Source organism: Oryctolagus cuniculus, chromosome 5 (genome assembly GCF_051225735.1).
Source record: "Oryctolagus cuniculus isolate XC-2025 breed Fujian yellow rabbit chromosome 5, ASM5122573v1, whole genome shotgun sequence".
In the NCBI taxonomy this organism is placed as follows: Eukaryota; Metazoa; Chordata; class Mammalia; order Lagomorpha; family Leporidae; genus Oryctolagus; species Oryctolagus cuniculus.
The window spans coordinates 139,005,787-139,023,550 of record NC_142871.1 but is presented as its reverse complement, the minus strand read 5'-3'; the positions used below and the strand labels follow the sequence as shown (position 1 = coordinate 139,023,550).

The 17,764-nt window shown below is 52.8% G+C and overlaps 1 protein-coding gene and 1 long non-coding RNA gene across 2 annotated transcripts; both read right to left on the bottom strand.

Annotated features, from left to right (window-relative positions):
- Positions 1–1,616: 1,616 nt before the first annotated feature.
- On the bottom strand, positions 1,617–4,100 carry LOC100354037 (heat shock 70 kDa protein 1B). Its single transcript, XM_002714283.6, has one exon. It carries the CDS (start codon positions 3,816–3,818, stop codon positions 1,878–1,880), a length of 1,941 nt encoding a protein of 646 aa, XP_002714329.3. The 5' UTR covers positions 3,819–4,100; the 3' UTR covers positions 1,617–1,877.
- A 10,384-nt stretch (positions 4,101–14,484) lies between these two features.
- On the bottom strand, positions 14,485–15,489 carry LOC138849679 (uncharacterized). The gene is made up of 2 exons (XR_011388726.2): positions 15,299–15,489; positions 14,485–14,997 (listed from the first exon to the last, which is right to left on the bottom strand). It is a non-coding gene; the product is annotated as an uncharacterized LOC138849679 (long non-coding RNA).
- Positions 15,490–17,764: the final 2,275 nt, after the last annotated feature.

Genomic DNA, 17,764 nt, shown 5'->3' with positions numbered 1-17,764 from the left:
AAATAAGTAAATGAAAATTAAAAAAAAAAAAAGAAGTATAATGTACTACCAGGCATGCACAACAAAACCCTATGAACTTGGAAGAAGTTTCCAAGAAATTCTGAGTTGGATAAGCAGTGTGTTTTTTGTTTTGTTTTGTTTTCTAACTTTTAGTAGCTTCAGTTAAGCTAATAATTTTAAGTCTCCCTGTATATTCACCTTTGAGAGCAGTATATAAGGAAGTGTGGTATACTGAGGATTAATAAAATAACACATAACAGGCCCAAGTACACTGCCTGTTGCCTGTTACATTGGTGCAAACTTTTAAAATGCTTTTTAAAAATTTTAAAATATATACCTTTGACATGTCTTAAAGATTTTATTTACTTGAGAGGTTGAGTGTCAGAGACAGAGAGGTAGAGACAAAGAGAGATTTGCCTTCTGCTGATTCGCTCCCCAAATGGCTGCAATGGCTAGGGCTTGTCCATACCAAAATCAGGAGCTTGGAGTTCCATCAGGATCTCCCATGTGGGTGCCAGGGGCCCAAGCACTATCTTTGGGTGCTTTCCTAAGGACATTAGCGAGAAACTGGATCAGAAGAAGAGCAATCAGGACTCCAACTAGTGCTGCGATATGGGATGCCTGACCTGTAGGCAATGGCTTAACCCTTGTATAAAATGCTTTAAAAAAAAAAGTGTTATTTATTTAAAAGGCAGAATAACAGAGAGTGAGATGGAGACATGCTAACTTCTATCCATTGGTTCACTGAGCAAATGGCCACAATAACCAGGTCTGTCCCAGGCTGAAGCCAGGAGCCAGGAATTCCATCCTGGTCTCCCTCTTTGGGTGACAGGGACTCAAGTACTTGGGCCAAAAAATCCTGACTCCAAGGATGCATTAGCAGGAGGGTGGATAAGAAGCAGAGGCTCTGGGAAGTGTGTGTGTGCGTGTGTGTGTGTGTGTGTATGACAGCCAAGCTTCACAAACTGCACAATCCTTGCTGTTGAGGCACCATATTCTAAAGAGACGTGTTCCTAAGGTGTTCACTTTGGTACCTGAATTGTAGGTGACAACTGCTAGGTGTATGACATTTCTACTTCAGCATCCATGTAGAATTAATTTTACAACAAGGCATCAGACCAAACCATTTTTAAAACAAGCACTAGGTATCCAGTGGTTCAGGCACTTCATAATTGGGCAGGCCAGGGCTTGAGCCATTGTTTCTCCATTGCCAATTTCAGACATTCTTTCTACTTCATGTTGAATCAGATCAGTTATCAAGGTTCTAATCTGTACAGTTACAGGAATGAGAAACATGACTCAACTGACTTCTTGTTGCCCATGTCTAGAGGAAAACCCACCAGTTTGTATGGGGGGCATCTATACATGCCTCCACCTGCACATCCACCTTGAGGCAACCAGCTAGGCAAAAACCAATCAGGGCAGAAGGGTTGTTGGGACTCCCTCCTTCCACACACATACAGCTAAAGTTTTACTCAAAAGGATCACAGTGCAGTACAACTAACTTGTCAACCCCCTGTCCCGACCTGAGGCAGGAGGCCTCCAGTTTCACACACCGTGAGCTAACGGCTCACCACCTTCTGACCACATAAAATAGAGAAACCAGCAAGACACCATTCAGATTTTATGGAGGTTTATTTTCCTTGAAGTAACAAATAAAATTGGCTTCATTAGTACAAATGTGCAAAAAATATGACTATACACCGTTGCTACATTTAAAACTGGAAGCAGTAAGTTCAGCAGCAGTGAAAACTCTAGTCCCCGATGCAAAGAACACGTGGAGCTCAGAGCTGAGGCACAGCAGCACACAAGGGAAGGGAAAGTCCGGGGTCCCAGCCACCTCTCAAAATAAACGTGGGGTGTCCCACCAAGGGCCCCTAATCGACCTCCTCGATGGTGGGCCCGGACCCAGGGCCGCCCCCGCCGCCTGCAGCCCCGAAGCCCCCGCCGGCCCCGGCCCCGGCCCCGGGGCCACCCGCACCCTGGTAGAGCCCGCTGATGACCGGGTTGCACACCTGCTCCAGCTCCTTCCGCTTGTGCTCGAACTCGTCCTTGTCGGCCAGGGTGTTGGCGTCCAGCCAGGAGAGGACCTCCTGGCACTTGTCCAGCACGCGCCGCTTGTCCGCCTCGCTGATCTTGCCCTTGAGCCCGTCGTCCTCCACGGCGCTCTTCATGTGGAAGGCGTAGGACTCGAGCGCGTTCTTGGCCGCCACGCGCTCGCGCTGCACCTCGTCCTCGGCCTTGTACTTCTCGGCCTCCTGCACCATGCGCTCGATCTGCTCCTTGCTCAGGCGGCCCTTGTCGTTGGTGATGGTGATCTTGTTGGCCTTGCCCGTGCTCTTGTCGGTGGCCGTGACGTGCAGGATGCCGTTGGCGTCGATGTCGAAGGTGACCTCGATCTGCGGCACGCCGCGCGGCGCCGGCGGGATGCCGCTGAGCTCGAAGCGCCCCAGCAGGTTGTTGTCGCGCGTCATGGCCCGCTCGCCCTCGTACACCTGGATCAGCACGCCGGGCTGGTTGTCCGAGTACGTGGTGAACACCTGCGTCTGCTTGGTGGGGATGGTGGAGTTGCGCTTGATCAGCGGCGTCATCACGCCGCCCGCCGTCTCCAGCCCCAGCGACAGCGGCGCCACGTCCAGCAGCAGCAGGTCCTGCACCTTCTCCGACTGGTCGCCCATCAGGATGGCCGCCTGCACCGCCGCCCCGTAGGCCACCGCCTCGTCCGGGTTGATGCTCTTGTTGAGGTCGCGCCCGTGGAAGAAGTCCTGCAGCAGCTTCTGCACCTTGGGGATGCGCGTGGAGCCGCCCACCAGCACCACGTCGTGGATCTGCGCCTTGTCCAGCTTGGCGTCGCGCAGCGCCTTCTCCACGGGCTCCAGCGTGCCGCGGAACAGGTCCGAGCACAGCTCCTCGAACCGCGCCCTGGTGATGGACGTGTAGAAGTCGATGCCCTCGAACAGCGAGTCGATCTCCAGGTTGGCCTGCGTGCTGGACGACAGGGTCCTCTTGGCGCGCTCGCACGCCGTGCGCAGCCGCCGCACCGCGCGCTTGTTGCCGCTCAGGTCCTTCTTGTGCTTCCGCTTGAACTCCTCCACGAAGTGGCCCACCAGCCGGTTGTCGAAGTCCTCGCCGCCCAGGTGCGTGTCGCCCGCCGTGGCCTTCACCTCGAAGATGCCGTCGTCGATCGTCAGCACCGACACGTCGAACGTGCCCCCGCCCAGGTCGAAGATGAGCACGTGGCGCTCGCCCTTGCCGCTGCGGTCCAGCCCGTAGGCGATGGCGGCCGCCGTGGGCTCGTTGATGATGCGCAGCACGTTCAGCCCCGCGATCACCCCCGCGTCCTTCGTGGCCTGCCGCTGCGAGTCGTTGAAGTAGGCCGGCACCGTGATCACCGCGTTGCTCACCGGCTGGCCCAGGTACGCCTCGGCGATCTCCTTCATCTTGCTCAGCACCATGGACGAGATCTCCTCCGGGTAGAACGCCTTGCTCTCGCCCTTGTAGCTCACCTGCACCTTGGGCTTGTCGCCCTCGCTCACCACCTGGAACGGCCAGTGCTTCATGTCGGCCTGCACCACCGGGTCGCCGAACTTGCGGCCGATCAGCCGCTTCGCGTCGAACACCGTGTTCTGCGGGTTCAGCGCCACCTGGTTCTTGGCCGCGTCGCCGATCAGCCGCTCCGTGTCGGTGAAGGCCACGTAGCTGGGCGTCGTGCGGTTGCCCTGGTCGTTGGCGATGATCTCCACCTTGCCGTGCTGGAACACGCCCACGCACGAGTACGTCGTGCCCAGGTCGATGCCGATCGCCGTGCCTTTGGCCATGGCGCTGCTGCCGCGCGCTCTCGGCCGCGCACCGAGCCGGGGGTCTGGGGCCGGCGGGCGAGGAAGGCGGCTGCGGGCCGGGTGCTTGCCGGAAGCGGGAGGCGGACGGCGCCGCGCAGAGTGGGCCTCGGAGGCTGTGGGGCCGCGGGCTTCGCGCTGGGGGTGCGGCCGCCGAGCAGGGTCGTGGTCGCCTGCGCTGCAGTCAGCCGCTGTCTGGGGCCGCCCGGGTCCTGTCGTTCGCCCTGGGCGCCCGCAGCCGCCTTTACCCGCCGCGGCCGCGCCCCGCCTGCCGCCGCCTCGGCCAATCAGCGAGCTCGGGGCGGCCGCCGGTCAGGAATCTTCCAGGGGTTTCGCTCGCGCCCCGCCCTCGGGCCCCTAGTACCCGTTAGAGACCGGGGCGCCCGCCCTCCGCGGAGGGAACTTTCCAGACGCTTCTGGGAGTCCCTGGAGCGGCCCGGAGCCCCGGGGCGGGGGAGCCGCGGCGGGAGGCGGCTGTGGGCTCGGCCTGCGCGGCGGCGGTGCCCGGGCCCCTTAGTGTTAATCGGGAACTGCAGGGCGGGTGAGGCTGCGGCCCTGACACTGGTTCCGCGGTTTAAGGTGGGACTGAGGGCTCCGTGGGTGCGCGGACTCCCAGAGCGCAGAGGGTGCCCGGCTTTCCCTCAGTTGACGGCGCTCGGCGAGCTGTGGCCGCTCTGAGGGCCCGTGTGTGGGGGCGGCGGGGAAGGGGCGCCTTCGGGTCGCCGTCCCGGGGTCCAGATGGGGGGGGGGCGCTGGCCGAGGGCGCTCTGCCCCTCCCTCCGCACCCGGCCCACCCCCGCAGAGCGCTCTCCTCATAGTTTAAAGTGGGAACCGTAGAGAACGGTGCAGTGTAATTTCGGACACTGTTTTTCATTGCAGTGTGGAATATTGAGGCCAGGGTGCTTGGAGTAGAAAAGACCTGCGACCCCGTGGACAGCAGGTGTTAGGATGATGGTGCGGCTCCACCGAGGACGGGGAGTGCTGAGGTGTAAGAGGTAGCGCTCAGTGAGTCGCTCCTCTTTGCCTGTGACTGGACCCGGAGGTTAGCAGGAAAAAAAATTTCCACAGAACGTTTGAGATCTTTAAAGCCTGGGTGGTGTCTCCTGTCGCCCCCCACCCCCAGCCTGGTCCCCTCAGCCCCTCCCTCCTTTCTGCCTTACTTTGATTCCTCGTTTATTTTCCCTTGGTTAGGGGGGCCCAGGTTCATCAACCTGAGCCCCCCGTTCGATCATCTGCCTTCGTGTCATCTACACTGTTCTCTTTCAGACTAAAAGCAACTAAGTGGTGGCTGGCTTGGCAGAACGTTCAGGCTTTTACAGCCAATACTGTGGGTCACCACGGTTCGTCGGGGCCTGGTTTTGGCAGACTTGAGGGCGAGGCAGAAGGGGTTGCAGGGCAAATTCCAGTTCTAGCTCTGTAATACCGGGTGATTTGTCATGCATTGAAGTCACCCACTTAGGTTTTTATCCTGCATACCAATGCTCTGAATATCCCCTTCCTCCTATGTGAACGCAGTTACACTTGGTAATTTGCCTTTTTTGTTCTTCATCCTTTGTGGGGATGCAAGGTCCCTGGTTAGGCACCCGAATAGAAACTGTGAGGGACATTGTAGTAGTGTTGACGCCCATGAACAAATCAAACCCTCTGCTGTACACACACACGTATCGTGCACAAGCGGGAGGAAGCCTGCTTCCGCTCAGCTGGCATTTTCAGGTACTGCCTGGCTGTCTCTCAGTGTTTCTTCTTCTCTCTGTCTCTTTGTGCCTGTCTCTGCTTTCATTTCTACAATCCAAATATTTTTGTTGGGATCCAAGGACGTTCAATTATGTATGCCACCATTTGCTGATCTAAACCTATGTTGCAAGCGGTAAGGATCCTGTGTGTGTGTGGGTGTGTGTGCGCGCGCGCGTGCACTTCCACGCGCTGTGCAGGCAGGCCGTGCTGCTGCGAGACACACGCAGCTCCAGAGTGAATCAGCACGTAGTCTAGTGAGACGGGTCGGACTTGAGGAACTTTCCATTTGCGTGTGCGGCCTCTGGTTGGGGATTCCCCGCACTTTCATCTAATTGGGGAGTGTTATCACTTCAGAGTCCTTGGTCTCACCTTCTCCCTCTGAAAGCCGCCTCCGCCTCCACATCAACAATTATCCTCCCTGTCAACCACCACCACTGCGATTCTGTATTCACTCCTTCCTTCTCCACTGATCGCAATACAGGATACTTCTCTGTTTTTTTTTTTTTCTTGAGAATTTATTTATTTGAGAGGTAGAGTTACAGAGACAGAGAGAGGAAGAAACAGAAAGTCTTCCATTCCATTTATTGGGCCACCGTGCCATCCAATACATTAATCTTTAAAAAATAAAACAAAAACGTTTATTTTTTGAAAGGTAGAGTGACAGAGAGGGAGCAAGAGAGATCTTTCATGAGCCGGCTCACTGTGCAGTTGGATGCAACAGTGAGCCTGCACCAGGCAGAAGCCAGGACCCAGGAGCTTCATCTGGGTCTCTCGTGTGGGTGGTCTGGGCTGAAACACTTAACTCAGCATCTGCTACGTCCCAGGCATTATTAGCAAGGAGCTGCTGGGGAACTGGAGTATCTGGGATTTGAACTGGGACTCCAACCTGGAATACAGACCTGCAAAGTAGCAGTTTAACCCTTTAGGCCATAAGGCCCACCCCTACTTCTTTGCCTTTGAGAAGCTTTATGCCCTGTATGCAGACATCCTAGAAGTAACGCCCTCCACAGCTTTAGGTAGTAAACCTCTTTGAAACTTGGTTGTAGGACTGGTGTATTGCAACAGCTTAAGTCATGGCCTGGGCTGCCATCATCCCATGTGAGCTCCAGCTGCTCCACCTCTTACCCAGCTCGCTGTGAATTTACCTGGGGAAGTAGCACAAGATGGTCCAAATGCTTGGCTGCCAGACACCCATGCAGGAGAAATGGACAGAGTCCCAGGCTCCTGGATTCAACCCAGCCCAGCCCTGGCTGTGGCAGCCATTTGGTAAGTGAGCCGGCAGATGGGAAATCTCTGTCTCTCCCGTGTCCCCCTTCCCCTTTTTAATCACTCTGCCTTTCAAATAAATAAAACTTTAAAAAACATTTTAAATATAAAAATTGGTTGTATCTGAAAGGAAGAAAGTGTCTTGCAACTACATAGAAGTGATAATTGGATAACATTGTAAAGGTACTAAATACCACTGAACAGAGCCGGCGCTGTGGTGTAGCGGGTAAAGCCATTGCTTGCAGTGCCGGCATCCCCTATGGGCACCGGTTTGAGTCCTGGCTGCTCCACTTCTGATCCAGCTCTCTGCTATGGCCTGGGAAAGCAGTAAAAGATGGCCCAAATCCTTAGGCCCTTGCACCTGTGTGGGAGACCTGGAAGAAGCTCTTGGCTCCTGGTTTCAGATTGGCATGGTTTTGGCCATTGCAGCCATCTGGGGAGTGAACCAGTTGATGGAAGACCTCTCTCTCTCGCTCTTGCTTTTGCTTTCTCATGCTCTCTCTGCCTCTGCCTCACTGTAACTCTGCCTTTCAAATAAATAAATAAATCTTTATAAAAACAAAATAAATACTAGTGAATGGCACACTTCAAAATGGTTAATTTTATATTAGTGAATTTTTCAACAAAGGACAGTACAACAGGGGCCCTCCTTGTGGCACAGAGGGTTAAGCCTCTGCCTGTGAGGCCAGCATTCCATATGGGCACTGATTCGAGTCCCCGCCTGTTCCATTTCCTATCCAGTTCTGTACTAATGGGCCTGAGAAAGCAGCTGGAAATGGCCCAGTCTTGGGGCCCCTGGACGCACATGAGAGGTCGAGATGGAGTTCCAGGTTCCGGGCTTCAGCTTGACTCAGCCATGGCCATTGAGGGTATTTGGAAGTGAACCAACAGATGGAAGATTCTCTCTCTCTCTCTCTCTCTCTCTCTCTCTCTCTAACTCTGCCTTTCAAATAAGTAAATACTTCTTTTGAAAAAAAAAATCACTACTATCAACATAACATAAAAGCACTTTATTTATTGGTACATAACCCAAAGCCCAACAAACTTTCACTGAATGTTGAGTAAAATGCAGAATTTCAGGAATGGCACATACAGGTGCACTCTGCTTTGGCAGTGGAGAACTGGAAAAGAAATCTAAGAGATGCTTCCTTTCCTATAGAGCCCATAGAGGCACAGTTCACCCACACAGTAGTTAAACTGTAGCACTGGGGATCTTGTCACAGTGTACATCAGTCTCGGGTACAAGCAGTTGTTAGAGGATGCCCTCTATCCACTAGACCTACAGTAGCATTTGTGACTCTGGCCTGAAGATAACAGAGTGACTTGTTAAGCCAGCAGCCAATACTATTCCTTTGGGGTTGGGAGAGGGTGGTTAGGAAGGGGTGCAAATTGGTAAGGAGCTACCAAATACTTCTCATAAGAGATAGAGATTAAAGTAACTTTGAGTTGAGAAAAGAGCTCCTATGATCATCAGATCAGTTAAGGTTATCCAGATGTGTTTAAAAAACTGACAGTTATTACCTGCCTGTGTACCCTAGCAGAGTATGTTCACTTTATAACCTCATGGAAGTCAAGTTGAGGGAATGGTAGAATTAGCAAAAACTATTCAATGCCATCTATGGAAGAAGTGATGTTTGGGGTAGCAGAGGGACTTTAAGAAAGAGGAGCATCAGGAAAAATAACTATACGTGTGGAAAGGAATTTGAATACCTGAGGTGGGTGTTGTGGCACAGCAGGCTAAGCCACCTCTTGGGACACCCACCCCATATCTCTGGGCCCCTTTAATCCTTGGGCACTCTGCTTCCAATCCAGCTATCTGCTGATGCACCTGAAAAGCAGCAAATGATGGCTCAGGGGCTTGAGTCGTTGTCACCCAGTGGGAGACCCGGATGGAGTTTCTGTCTCCTATCCTAGGCCTGGCCCACGCTGGCCATATTAGGCTTTTGGGGAATGAACAAGCAGATGGAGGCTCTCTCTGTTTTTCTCCCCCCTCTCTCTGTCATGCTTTCAAATAAACACATCTCTCTCTCTCTCTCTGTTTATTTATGTATTTATGGCAGAGAGAGAGAGGGAGATATCTTCCATCCACTGGTTCTCTCCCCAAATGGCCACAACAGCCAGGGCTAGGCCAGGCTGAAGCCAGCAGCCAGGAGCTTCATCTAAGTGTCCTACATGGGTGCAGGGGCCCAAGTACTTGGGGCATCCTCTGATGCCCTCCGAGGTGCATTAACAGGGAGCTGGATCAGAAGTGGAACAGCCAGAACTCAAACCAGCACCCATATGGGATGCCAGCACAGCAAACGGTGGCTTATGCCACAATTCTGGTCTTTCAACATAAATCTTTTTTTAAAAAAAGATTTATTTTATGTATTGTAAAGACAGAGGTAAAGAGAGGTAGAGAGAGAAGTCTTCCATCTGCTAGTTCACTCCCCATATGGCTGCATCAGCCAGGGCTAGGCCAGAAGCCAGCAGCCAGGAGCTTTTTCCGGGTCTCCCACTTGGGTGCAGTGGCCCAAAGACTTCAACCATCCTCCCATGCCCTCCCAGGTGCATTAGCAGGGAGCTGGATCAGAAGCAGCGCAGCTGGGACCTGAACTGGTGCCCATATGGGATGCTGGTGCTGCAAGTCTGGGCTTTAAATGGCTCTGCCACAGTGCCAGCCCCAAATACACAAATCTTTAAAAATCAAATATCTTCCCTGATTCCAAGCACCTAGGTCTTCCTATGCTAGTCCTCGGAAGGCAGGAGACATGGTAGTTAAGAATAGTTGTATAAGGCATCTGAACACAGAATACTGCTTTGTTCATAACTGTATACTCCTGAAAGATTCCTGATCTTCAAAAGATTACAAAAAGGGCCACTGCTGTGGCGCGGCAGGTTAGCTCCCTGCCAGTGTGCCCAGGGAAAAGCAGGGGAAGATGGCCCAGATGCGTGGGTCCCTGCACCTAGTGGGAGATCCGGAACAAACTTCTGGCTGCTGGTTTCAGACTGACCTTAACCCCACCCCCCCCACCGGCCCGTGGCTGTTTGGGGAGTGAACCAGCTGTGGAAGATGTCTCTCTGTGTGCCTCTGTCTCTGATTCTGCCTTTCAAATAAATAAAATCTTCAAAAAGAAAAGATTCTGAGAAAAGTACCAGGGCTACACAAAATTCACCTTTTCTTTTTTTTTTTTTTTTCCTTTTAAATGTTCATTTTTTTATTTGAAAGGAAAAGTAACCACACTGGCACCGCGGCTCACTAGGCTAATCCTCTGCCTTGTGCGCCGGCACACCGGGTTCTAGTCCCGGTCGGGGCGCCGGATTCTGTCCCGGTTGCCCCTCTTCAGGCCAGCTCTCTGCTGTGGCCAGGGAGTGCAGTGGAGGATGGCCCAAGTGCTTGGGCCCTGCACCCCATGGGAGACCAGGAGAAGCACCTGGCACCTGCCATCGGATCAGTGCCGTGCGCCGGCCGCAGTGCGCCGGCTGTGGCGGCCATTGGAGGGTGAACCAACGGCAAAGGAAGACCTTTCTCTCTGTTTCTCTCTCTTACTGTCCACTCTGCCTGTCAAAAAAAAAAAAAAAAAAAAAGTAACCAAGATGGATGGAGGGAGAGACAGAGGCAGAGATCTCCCAACCACTGGTCACTCCCCAAATGGCTACAAGGAAGCCAAGAGCACAGAGCTTTATCCTGGTCTCCCACCTGGGCTTTCCCTGGCACATTAGAAAGGAGCTGGACCAGAGTGGAGGAAACCAGCGGTGGGCTTAACCACAAGCTGGCCCCTAAAATTCACTTTCTTAAAAGTGAGAGAAGTGGCAAGGAGCAGGGCTTGGGGCTCAAAGTCAAGCTGGGGCTGCGTCGGTGAGGAGCCGGGATTGGGGTCTCCCCTCTAGGTGGTCTCTGCGCCTGTCCTCGGGGTGCCCCCTGGGTATCCCTGGGGGATCCCGTGCAGCTCGGCCCCTCTCCTTCTCCTAGCACCGCTACCCAAACGGACATTTCCTGAAGCGGGGCGCAGTGGGGGCAGGGGCGGAATCCTCGCCCCACGCGGCCCGCCCACCCGTGTCCGCCAGGGAGAGGGCACCGCGGAGGAGCAGGGGCAGGTGCACAGGCGGCTTCCGGGCAGCCCGGGATGCAGAGCCGCTCCCTGCCACAGGTCCACAGGGGGCCCAGGGCCTGGAGGGGGCGGGGAGGCGGCGGCCCGCGGAAGGCGCGGGCTCCAGGTCCCAGCTCCGCGGCGCCCTGCCTCCCGGCCCGGCCCCCTGTGTCCCAGTTGCTCTGGCTTGGTCTGCTTTGCCCTATTGTTGGCGGTGCCAGGAATCCTCAGGTCAGGCAGGCAGGACAGTCCTGTCGCTATAATTAGAACACTCCTCAACAAACAAGGACTCCACCCCAGGCACCAACCCCAACCCCAACCCCACCCCTGTCCTGGGATATCAGGCTGAGTCAGGACTCAACATTTAGCATCCAGAAGGTTCTGTGAACCACCTCCCAGCCTTGCCAAGGCCCGGGGCTGCGCCTGGTTTCTCCCGATTCTGACTGCCAGCCTGTTCTGTAGGGAGGTGGGGGCTGGGCTAGGAGAAGCTGGAAGGGGGAGGGGGAGACTGTGGGGGGCACATACCCTAGGTGCTGAGGATGCTCCCTTGGCCTGGCTTTACTCCCGCCCCCTTCCTCTGTGCCTATTTGTTTGCCTCCTCTTATTTACGTTTGTTTTGAAAGCTTTCCTTTATTATTTGAAGGGCAGAGTACCCACAGAGGGGGAAAGACACACATAGAGAGACTAAGTGGTCTTTCATTACCATCCACTCTCCAAAATGGCTGCAATAGTCATGGCTGGGCCAAGGCTGGAGGCTGGAGCCAGGAGCCTGGAATTCCATCCGGGTACCCCAAGTGGACGACAGGGCCCGTGAACTTGGACTGTTTTCTGCTACTTTCCCAGCTGCATTGGCAGGGTGCTGGATCAGAAGCAGACCAGCCTGGACTGGAATGTTGCTCATATGGGGGCTGAGCCACAGCCAGCCCCTGTTTTCCTCCTTTTAGAGAATGAAACACTCAGGTTAGGGAGCCTGTAAAACAGTGCAAGGACACGTAGGTCCCCTCACTGAAGTTTACCTGTCATCTGGGTGACCAGATCAAGCCTCAGAACCTCCTTGATCCTGGTGCTCACTGTGAACATGGAAAGTTTGAATTGAATGGCCTGTGCCTAGAGATCTTATAACAGTTTTTAGGTTCAGCTGAAAGTAACTCGATGCTCCTGGTAGTGGTTCCCAGCCTCAGTAGGAACGACTGGGTTGTCAGATGCAACAGTGTGAGATCTCCTGCAAAAAAAAAAAAAAAAAAAAAAGGAGGGGTGGGCGGAGCAAACTTCTGAGTGCATATTCTGAAACAGGCTTTAAAGATAAGCAGATGGAGACTTATCTGTTTAATGATTGATTGGAAAAGGATAAGAAAAGCAGCTTCAACAAGGAAGCAGCAAGCAGATAAAAACCCAGGCTTTTGTTGTTGTTGTTGTTGTTGTTTTATTTAGTTTTTTTGACGTGGCTGGAAATATCAGGGCTCCCATATCACTGCAGCTTTTGCAATTTAGTTTTTAAGAACAGCTGCCTGTGGGCCTCCTATGTTAACTCTTTTGCTTTCTTCTGGATAAATTTAGAATTATACCAAATGCATGCACTCGAGGAGAAAGCAATACTGTTGGAGAAACTATGAGTAAAAGGTGAGAGAAGGAAAGAAGATCCTGTAACATGAGGTGGAGGAAGGCGCTGCCCCCCGAACCCTCTCGCTGCTGTGGAAGTCACTGTTCTTGCCCTCTTCTCGCTGGTCCCCTTCCCCCCTAAAAGTACCTGACAGCCCACCCATCTTCTAAACTCCAAACCCATCTTAAAAAGTCTAACTTTATAATTAATCAGATTAAAATCTTCCTGGGGTTCTTGTAGTCACCTTAGATAGCAATCAAGCCCGTCACTGGGCTTCTGTCTTGGGAACCATCCAGCCCAAAAGACAGAATCCACATGACCCTCTTGTCGAGAAACAGACACGGAATGTCGATGTGTAGCTTCCCAGGTCAATCCATAGAGACAAACGGTACACAGAAAGTAGGTCAACTATAATACTGTAGACTTGACCACAGGAGTAGACGATCGATCGGCGGGTTCCCGGAGGACACGCCCGGTGGAGGTTTTCTGCCACCCCAGCAGCAGCAGTAGCAGAGCCTCATCACCCCGCCTGCCTGCCGAAGGAGATGTGCTAGATGCCATCGGCTTCGAACTCTGAATTGCAAATTTGTGGAGTAGAAAGAAGAGAATTCAGAAGTGCCAGTGGTGGTGGTGGTGGATGGTGAGAAAGATTCCACAGGCAGGGGTGAGACTTAGGGTCTATAACACTAGGCATTGAGGATGAAAGCGTGGGGGAATCTGCAGCCAGAGACCATACAGAGAAATGGAAAATTCCTCAGGTTTGACTTGTCTGACCAGACTGGGGAGGTGACTCACTTGGGAGCTGCATCTGATTGCCAAAGTATTCTCTACCTGCACAAGTGTGCACCTGCACACCGCAGAATTGTTATCTCTTGCAATATGGGTTTATATCAGCAAATGTGGAAATAAACTATTGGATATCCTTGGATCCCAGAAAGAAGTGTTTTGATTGTGGGTGGGTGGGGGGTTGGGAGAGGGGGGTAAGAGAAAGAGTCTGAAAATGCCAATTGAAAGGAAGTAGACAATCATCAAAAACTGCCTCCTGTCACTTGTGCAGAAGACAAAATGGTATAGTTGGGCCGGCGCTGTGGCATAGCGGGTGAAGCTGCCGCCTGCAGTGCCAGCATCCCATATGGGTGCTGGTTTGAGTCCCAGCTGCTCTTCTTCTGATCCAGCTCTCTGGTATGGCCTGGGAAAACAGTAGAGGATGGTCCAAGTCCTTGGGCTCCTGCACCCATGAGGGAGACCTGGAAGAAACTCCTGGCTCCTGGCTTTGGATCTGTGGCCATAGGGAAGTTAACCAGCGGATGGAAGATACACCCCCCCCCTCTGCCTCTGCCTCTCTGTAACTCTGCCTTTCAAATAAATAAATCTTTAAAAAAAGATAAATTAAAAATATGCTCTAGCAATGGGTTAATTTTTTTCCATGGGATGTGAACTCAGTACTGTTACTTTAACGTCCCTCACTTTTTCATTTCAGGCGCCTAACAGGGGATCTTGCCATCTCCCAAAGGACAAAGGCCAAAAGGGCAAAATAAATTACTAAATGTTCTGTTAAAACAAGAGGGAGACACGCGGGGCATTGGTCTCTAGGATAAAACCTGAATGGGTGAATTAACAAACAACCCGCGGTTTTACAGGAGCTAAACCAGAATCTGGCTTCAACCCTTCCGCTTGCCCAGACAATGTGCTTCACCAGGACCCCTGCCAAACAGCTGTGGTGCCTGTTTGCTGTTCAAGAAGCCGGAGCAGCCCGCCCCACCCTGTGAGCTCTCCACTCCTTAACATTTACAATAAAGGTGTTGAGGAATTTAGTGGCACAACCACAGGCAGAAGCTCAAACTGGGACTCTAATTAATGCTGGCCCCCGTCAGTAACCAAAATGAACCAAAAATTCAGAAGGGAGACCCCACACTGGGAACGGTGAGGAACCCGAGAAGCCCCCAAAACCTTCAAGTCCGCAAATGGTGTATGAATATTTTTAAAAGATATCTTTATTTGAAAGGCAGATTTACAGGCAGGCAGAGAGGAAGAGGAAGAGGAAGAGGAAAAGGAGAGGATGCCTTCCATCCACTAGTTAACTCCTGAAGTGCGCCATCAGAAGCCAGGAGCCAGGAGCTTCTTCCGGGTCTCCCACGTGGGTGCAGGGGCCCAAGGACTTGCGCCATCTTCTACTGCTCTTCCAGGCCGGAGAGGAGAGCTCCATAGGAAGTGGAACAGCCAGGACTCTAATTGGCACTCACATGTGATGCTGGCTCTGCAGGCGGTAGCTTTACCTCCTACGCAGCAGCGCCAGACCCTAATTATTTATCATTTTTCTTGCTAAAACCCGGATCCAGGACAAATCAAAGAGGAGCAACTGAGGCAGCGCTGTCCTCCCCCACCTCAGCGCTCCTCGTCCCCGGTCAGAGCCGCACCCGCATCCTAACACCTGCTGTCCACGGGGTCGCGGGTCTTTTCTACTCCAAGCACCCTGGCCCGATATTCCACACTGCAATGAAAAACAGTGTCGAAAATTACACTGCACCGTTCTCTCCGGTTCCCACTTTAAACTATGAGGAGAGCGCTCCGCGGGGAGGGGCCGGGTGCGGAGGGAGGGGCAGAGCGCCCTCCGGAAGCGCCCCCCCCCCCATCTGGACCCCGGGACGGTGACCCGAAGGCGCCCCTTCCCCGCCGCCCCCACACACGGGCCCTCACAGCGGCCACAGCTCGCCGAGCGCCGTCAACTGCGGGAAAGCCGGGCACCCTCTGCGCTCTGGGAGTCCGCGCACCCACGGAGCCCTCAGTCCCACCTTAAACCGCGGAACCAGTGTCAGGGCCGCAGCCTCACCCGCCCTGCAGTTCCCGATTAACACTAAGGGGCCCGGGCACCGCCGCCGCGCAGGCCGAGCCCACAGCCGCCTCCCGCCGCGGCTCCCCCGCCCCGGGGCTCCGGGCCGCTCCAGGGACTCCCAGAAGCGTCTGGAAAGTTCCCTCCGCGGAGGGCGGGCGCCCCGGTCTCTAACGGGTCCCGGGGAGCAGGAGGGCGGGGCGCGAGCCTTAACCCCTGGAAGATTTCTGACCCAGCGTCCTGGAATATTTAAAATGGTTTTTTATCATCTGCAGTTATTATTCTCTAAAATCACCTGCAATCAGATTGATGGAGACTAACAAATGTTCTTTTTTTTTAAAAAAAATATATATATATTTATTTGAAAGAGTTATAGTGAAGCAGAGAGAGAGAGAGAGAGAGAGAGAGAGAGAGAGAGATCTTCCATTCACTGGTTCACTCCCCAGATAGCCACAATGACCAGCACTGGGCCAGAAGCCAGGAGCGAGGAGCTCCATCTAGGTCTCCTATGTGGGTGGTAGGGGCCCAAAACTTTGTCCATTTTCTGATGCTTTCCCTGGGTCTTTAGCAGGGAACTGGGTTGGAAGCTGGACAGCTGGGACAGGAAGCTGCACTTACATGAGTACTGGCATCAAGGTGGCAGCCCAACCTGCTACACCACAGCACTGCCCCACCCTTCTAGACCTGTGAGAGACCAGAGCCCCGCCATGACAGGCTTCTCACAAGACAAAGGAACTGGCTAGGCCCAGGATGCACCTGGTATGAAAAGATAAAACCTGACACTGGGCAGTCCTTGGTCCGGCAGGACCAGGTGGGGCAACCAATAAGGTGGGCAGTCCTTGGTCCTGCAGGGCCAGGGGAAGGAAGGAATGCGGACGCAATACTTGTTTACTCCGGGACTATAAAAACTCCGGGAACAAAGAGAAGGGGGTCTTGGTCTCCCAGCACTGCACTGCATGGGAGGCCGGGGCCCCAGCATGCTGGACCTACAAATAAAGTCCCTTTGTTCCTTGTATTTCAGTGAGTCTTGCTGGTTCTTTCTGTCTGGGCAATGCAGAACACAACAGACTCTTACTTTTTTATTTTCATTTTAAAAATATATCTTTATTTATTTGAAAGGAAGAGAGTTACAGAGAGAAAGAGGCAGAGAGAGAGAATGCGGCAAAAGTCTTCCATCTGCTGGTTCACTCCCCAAAGTGGCTGCAACAGCTGGAATGCCACCAATCCAAAGCCAGCAGCCAGTTTCTTCCCAGTCTCCCACGTGGGTGCAGGGGCCCAAGGACTTGGGCCATCTTCTACTGCTGTCCCAGGCTATGGCAGAGAGCTGGATCGGAAGTGGAGCAGCAGGAACTTGAACTGGTGCCCATATGGAATGCTGGCACTGCAGGCGTTGGCTTTACCTGCTAAGCCACAGTGCCGGCACCAAATTCTTTTATTGAAAGACCTTGGGGTGTGTGTGTGTGTGTGTGTGTGTGTCTGTGTTACTTCAGTTGTACTCAGTGCTTTGGGACAGCTTTGTAAACAGAAAGCTGTTTGCTGTTGTAAACAAAGCTGTTTGCTTTTCCCTCAGGTTAATTACTATAAAATTCAAAATTTTTCTGAGGCATTGTAGGTTCTCATGGCAAGGTAATCATATCTATGTTGAGTTCAGGGAAAATCTGTTCTCACAACAAGATGTAGTATAAGTTATTGGCATATCAGGGCTGGCATTGTGGTGTAGTGAATAGAACTGCTGTCTGCAATGCCTGCATCCCATACAGGTGCTGGTTCGAGACCCGGCTGCTCCATTTCCAATCCAGCTCCCTGCAAATGGCCTGGGAAAGGCAGCAGAAGATTACCCAAATTCTTGGGCCCCTTCCCGCCAGGTGGGATACCTGGAAAACTCCCCTGGCTCTTGGCTTCAGCCTGGCCCAACCCTGGCCATTGAAGCCATCTGGATAGTGAACCAGCAGATGGAAGATCGCTCTGTCTCTCCCTCTCTCTGTAACTCTTTCAAATAAGTAAATAAATCCTAAAAAAAAAATTGTTGGCATATCAATAGTTACACATCTTTTGTTACTATACTTAATACAAATAGTCAACCAACAAACTAAAACACATCTATCTTTATTTAAAAAGATTTATTTCATTTATTTTGAAAGGCAGAATTGAGAGAGAGAGAGAGAGAGAAGTAGTCACAATAGCTGGAACTGGGGCAGGCCAAAGCCAGGAGCCAGGAGCTTCTTCTCAGTCTCCCACATGGGTGCAGGGGTCCAAGGACTTGGGCCATCTTCTGATGCTTTCTCTGGCACATTAGCAGGAAATTGGATCAGAAGTGGAGCAGCTGGGACTTCAACCAGCACCCTGCAGTGCCAGCTTACCCACTGCACTACAGCTGCTATTAAATGTAATTGCTAATTGTTTCAAGCTTGCTAACCTTGAGAGCTTT

Bases quoted from the DNA above. Each gene is read 5' to 3' on its own strand.
- LOC100354037 (XM_002714283.6), bottom strand. From the start codon at position 3,818: ATGGCCAAAGGCACGGCGATCGGCATCGACCTGGGCACGACGTACTCG.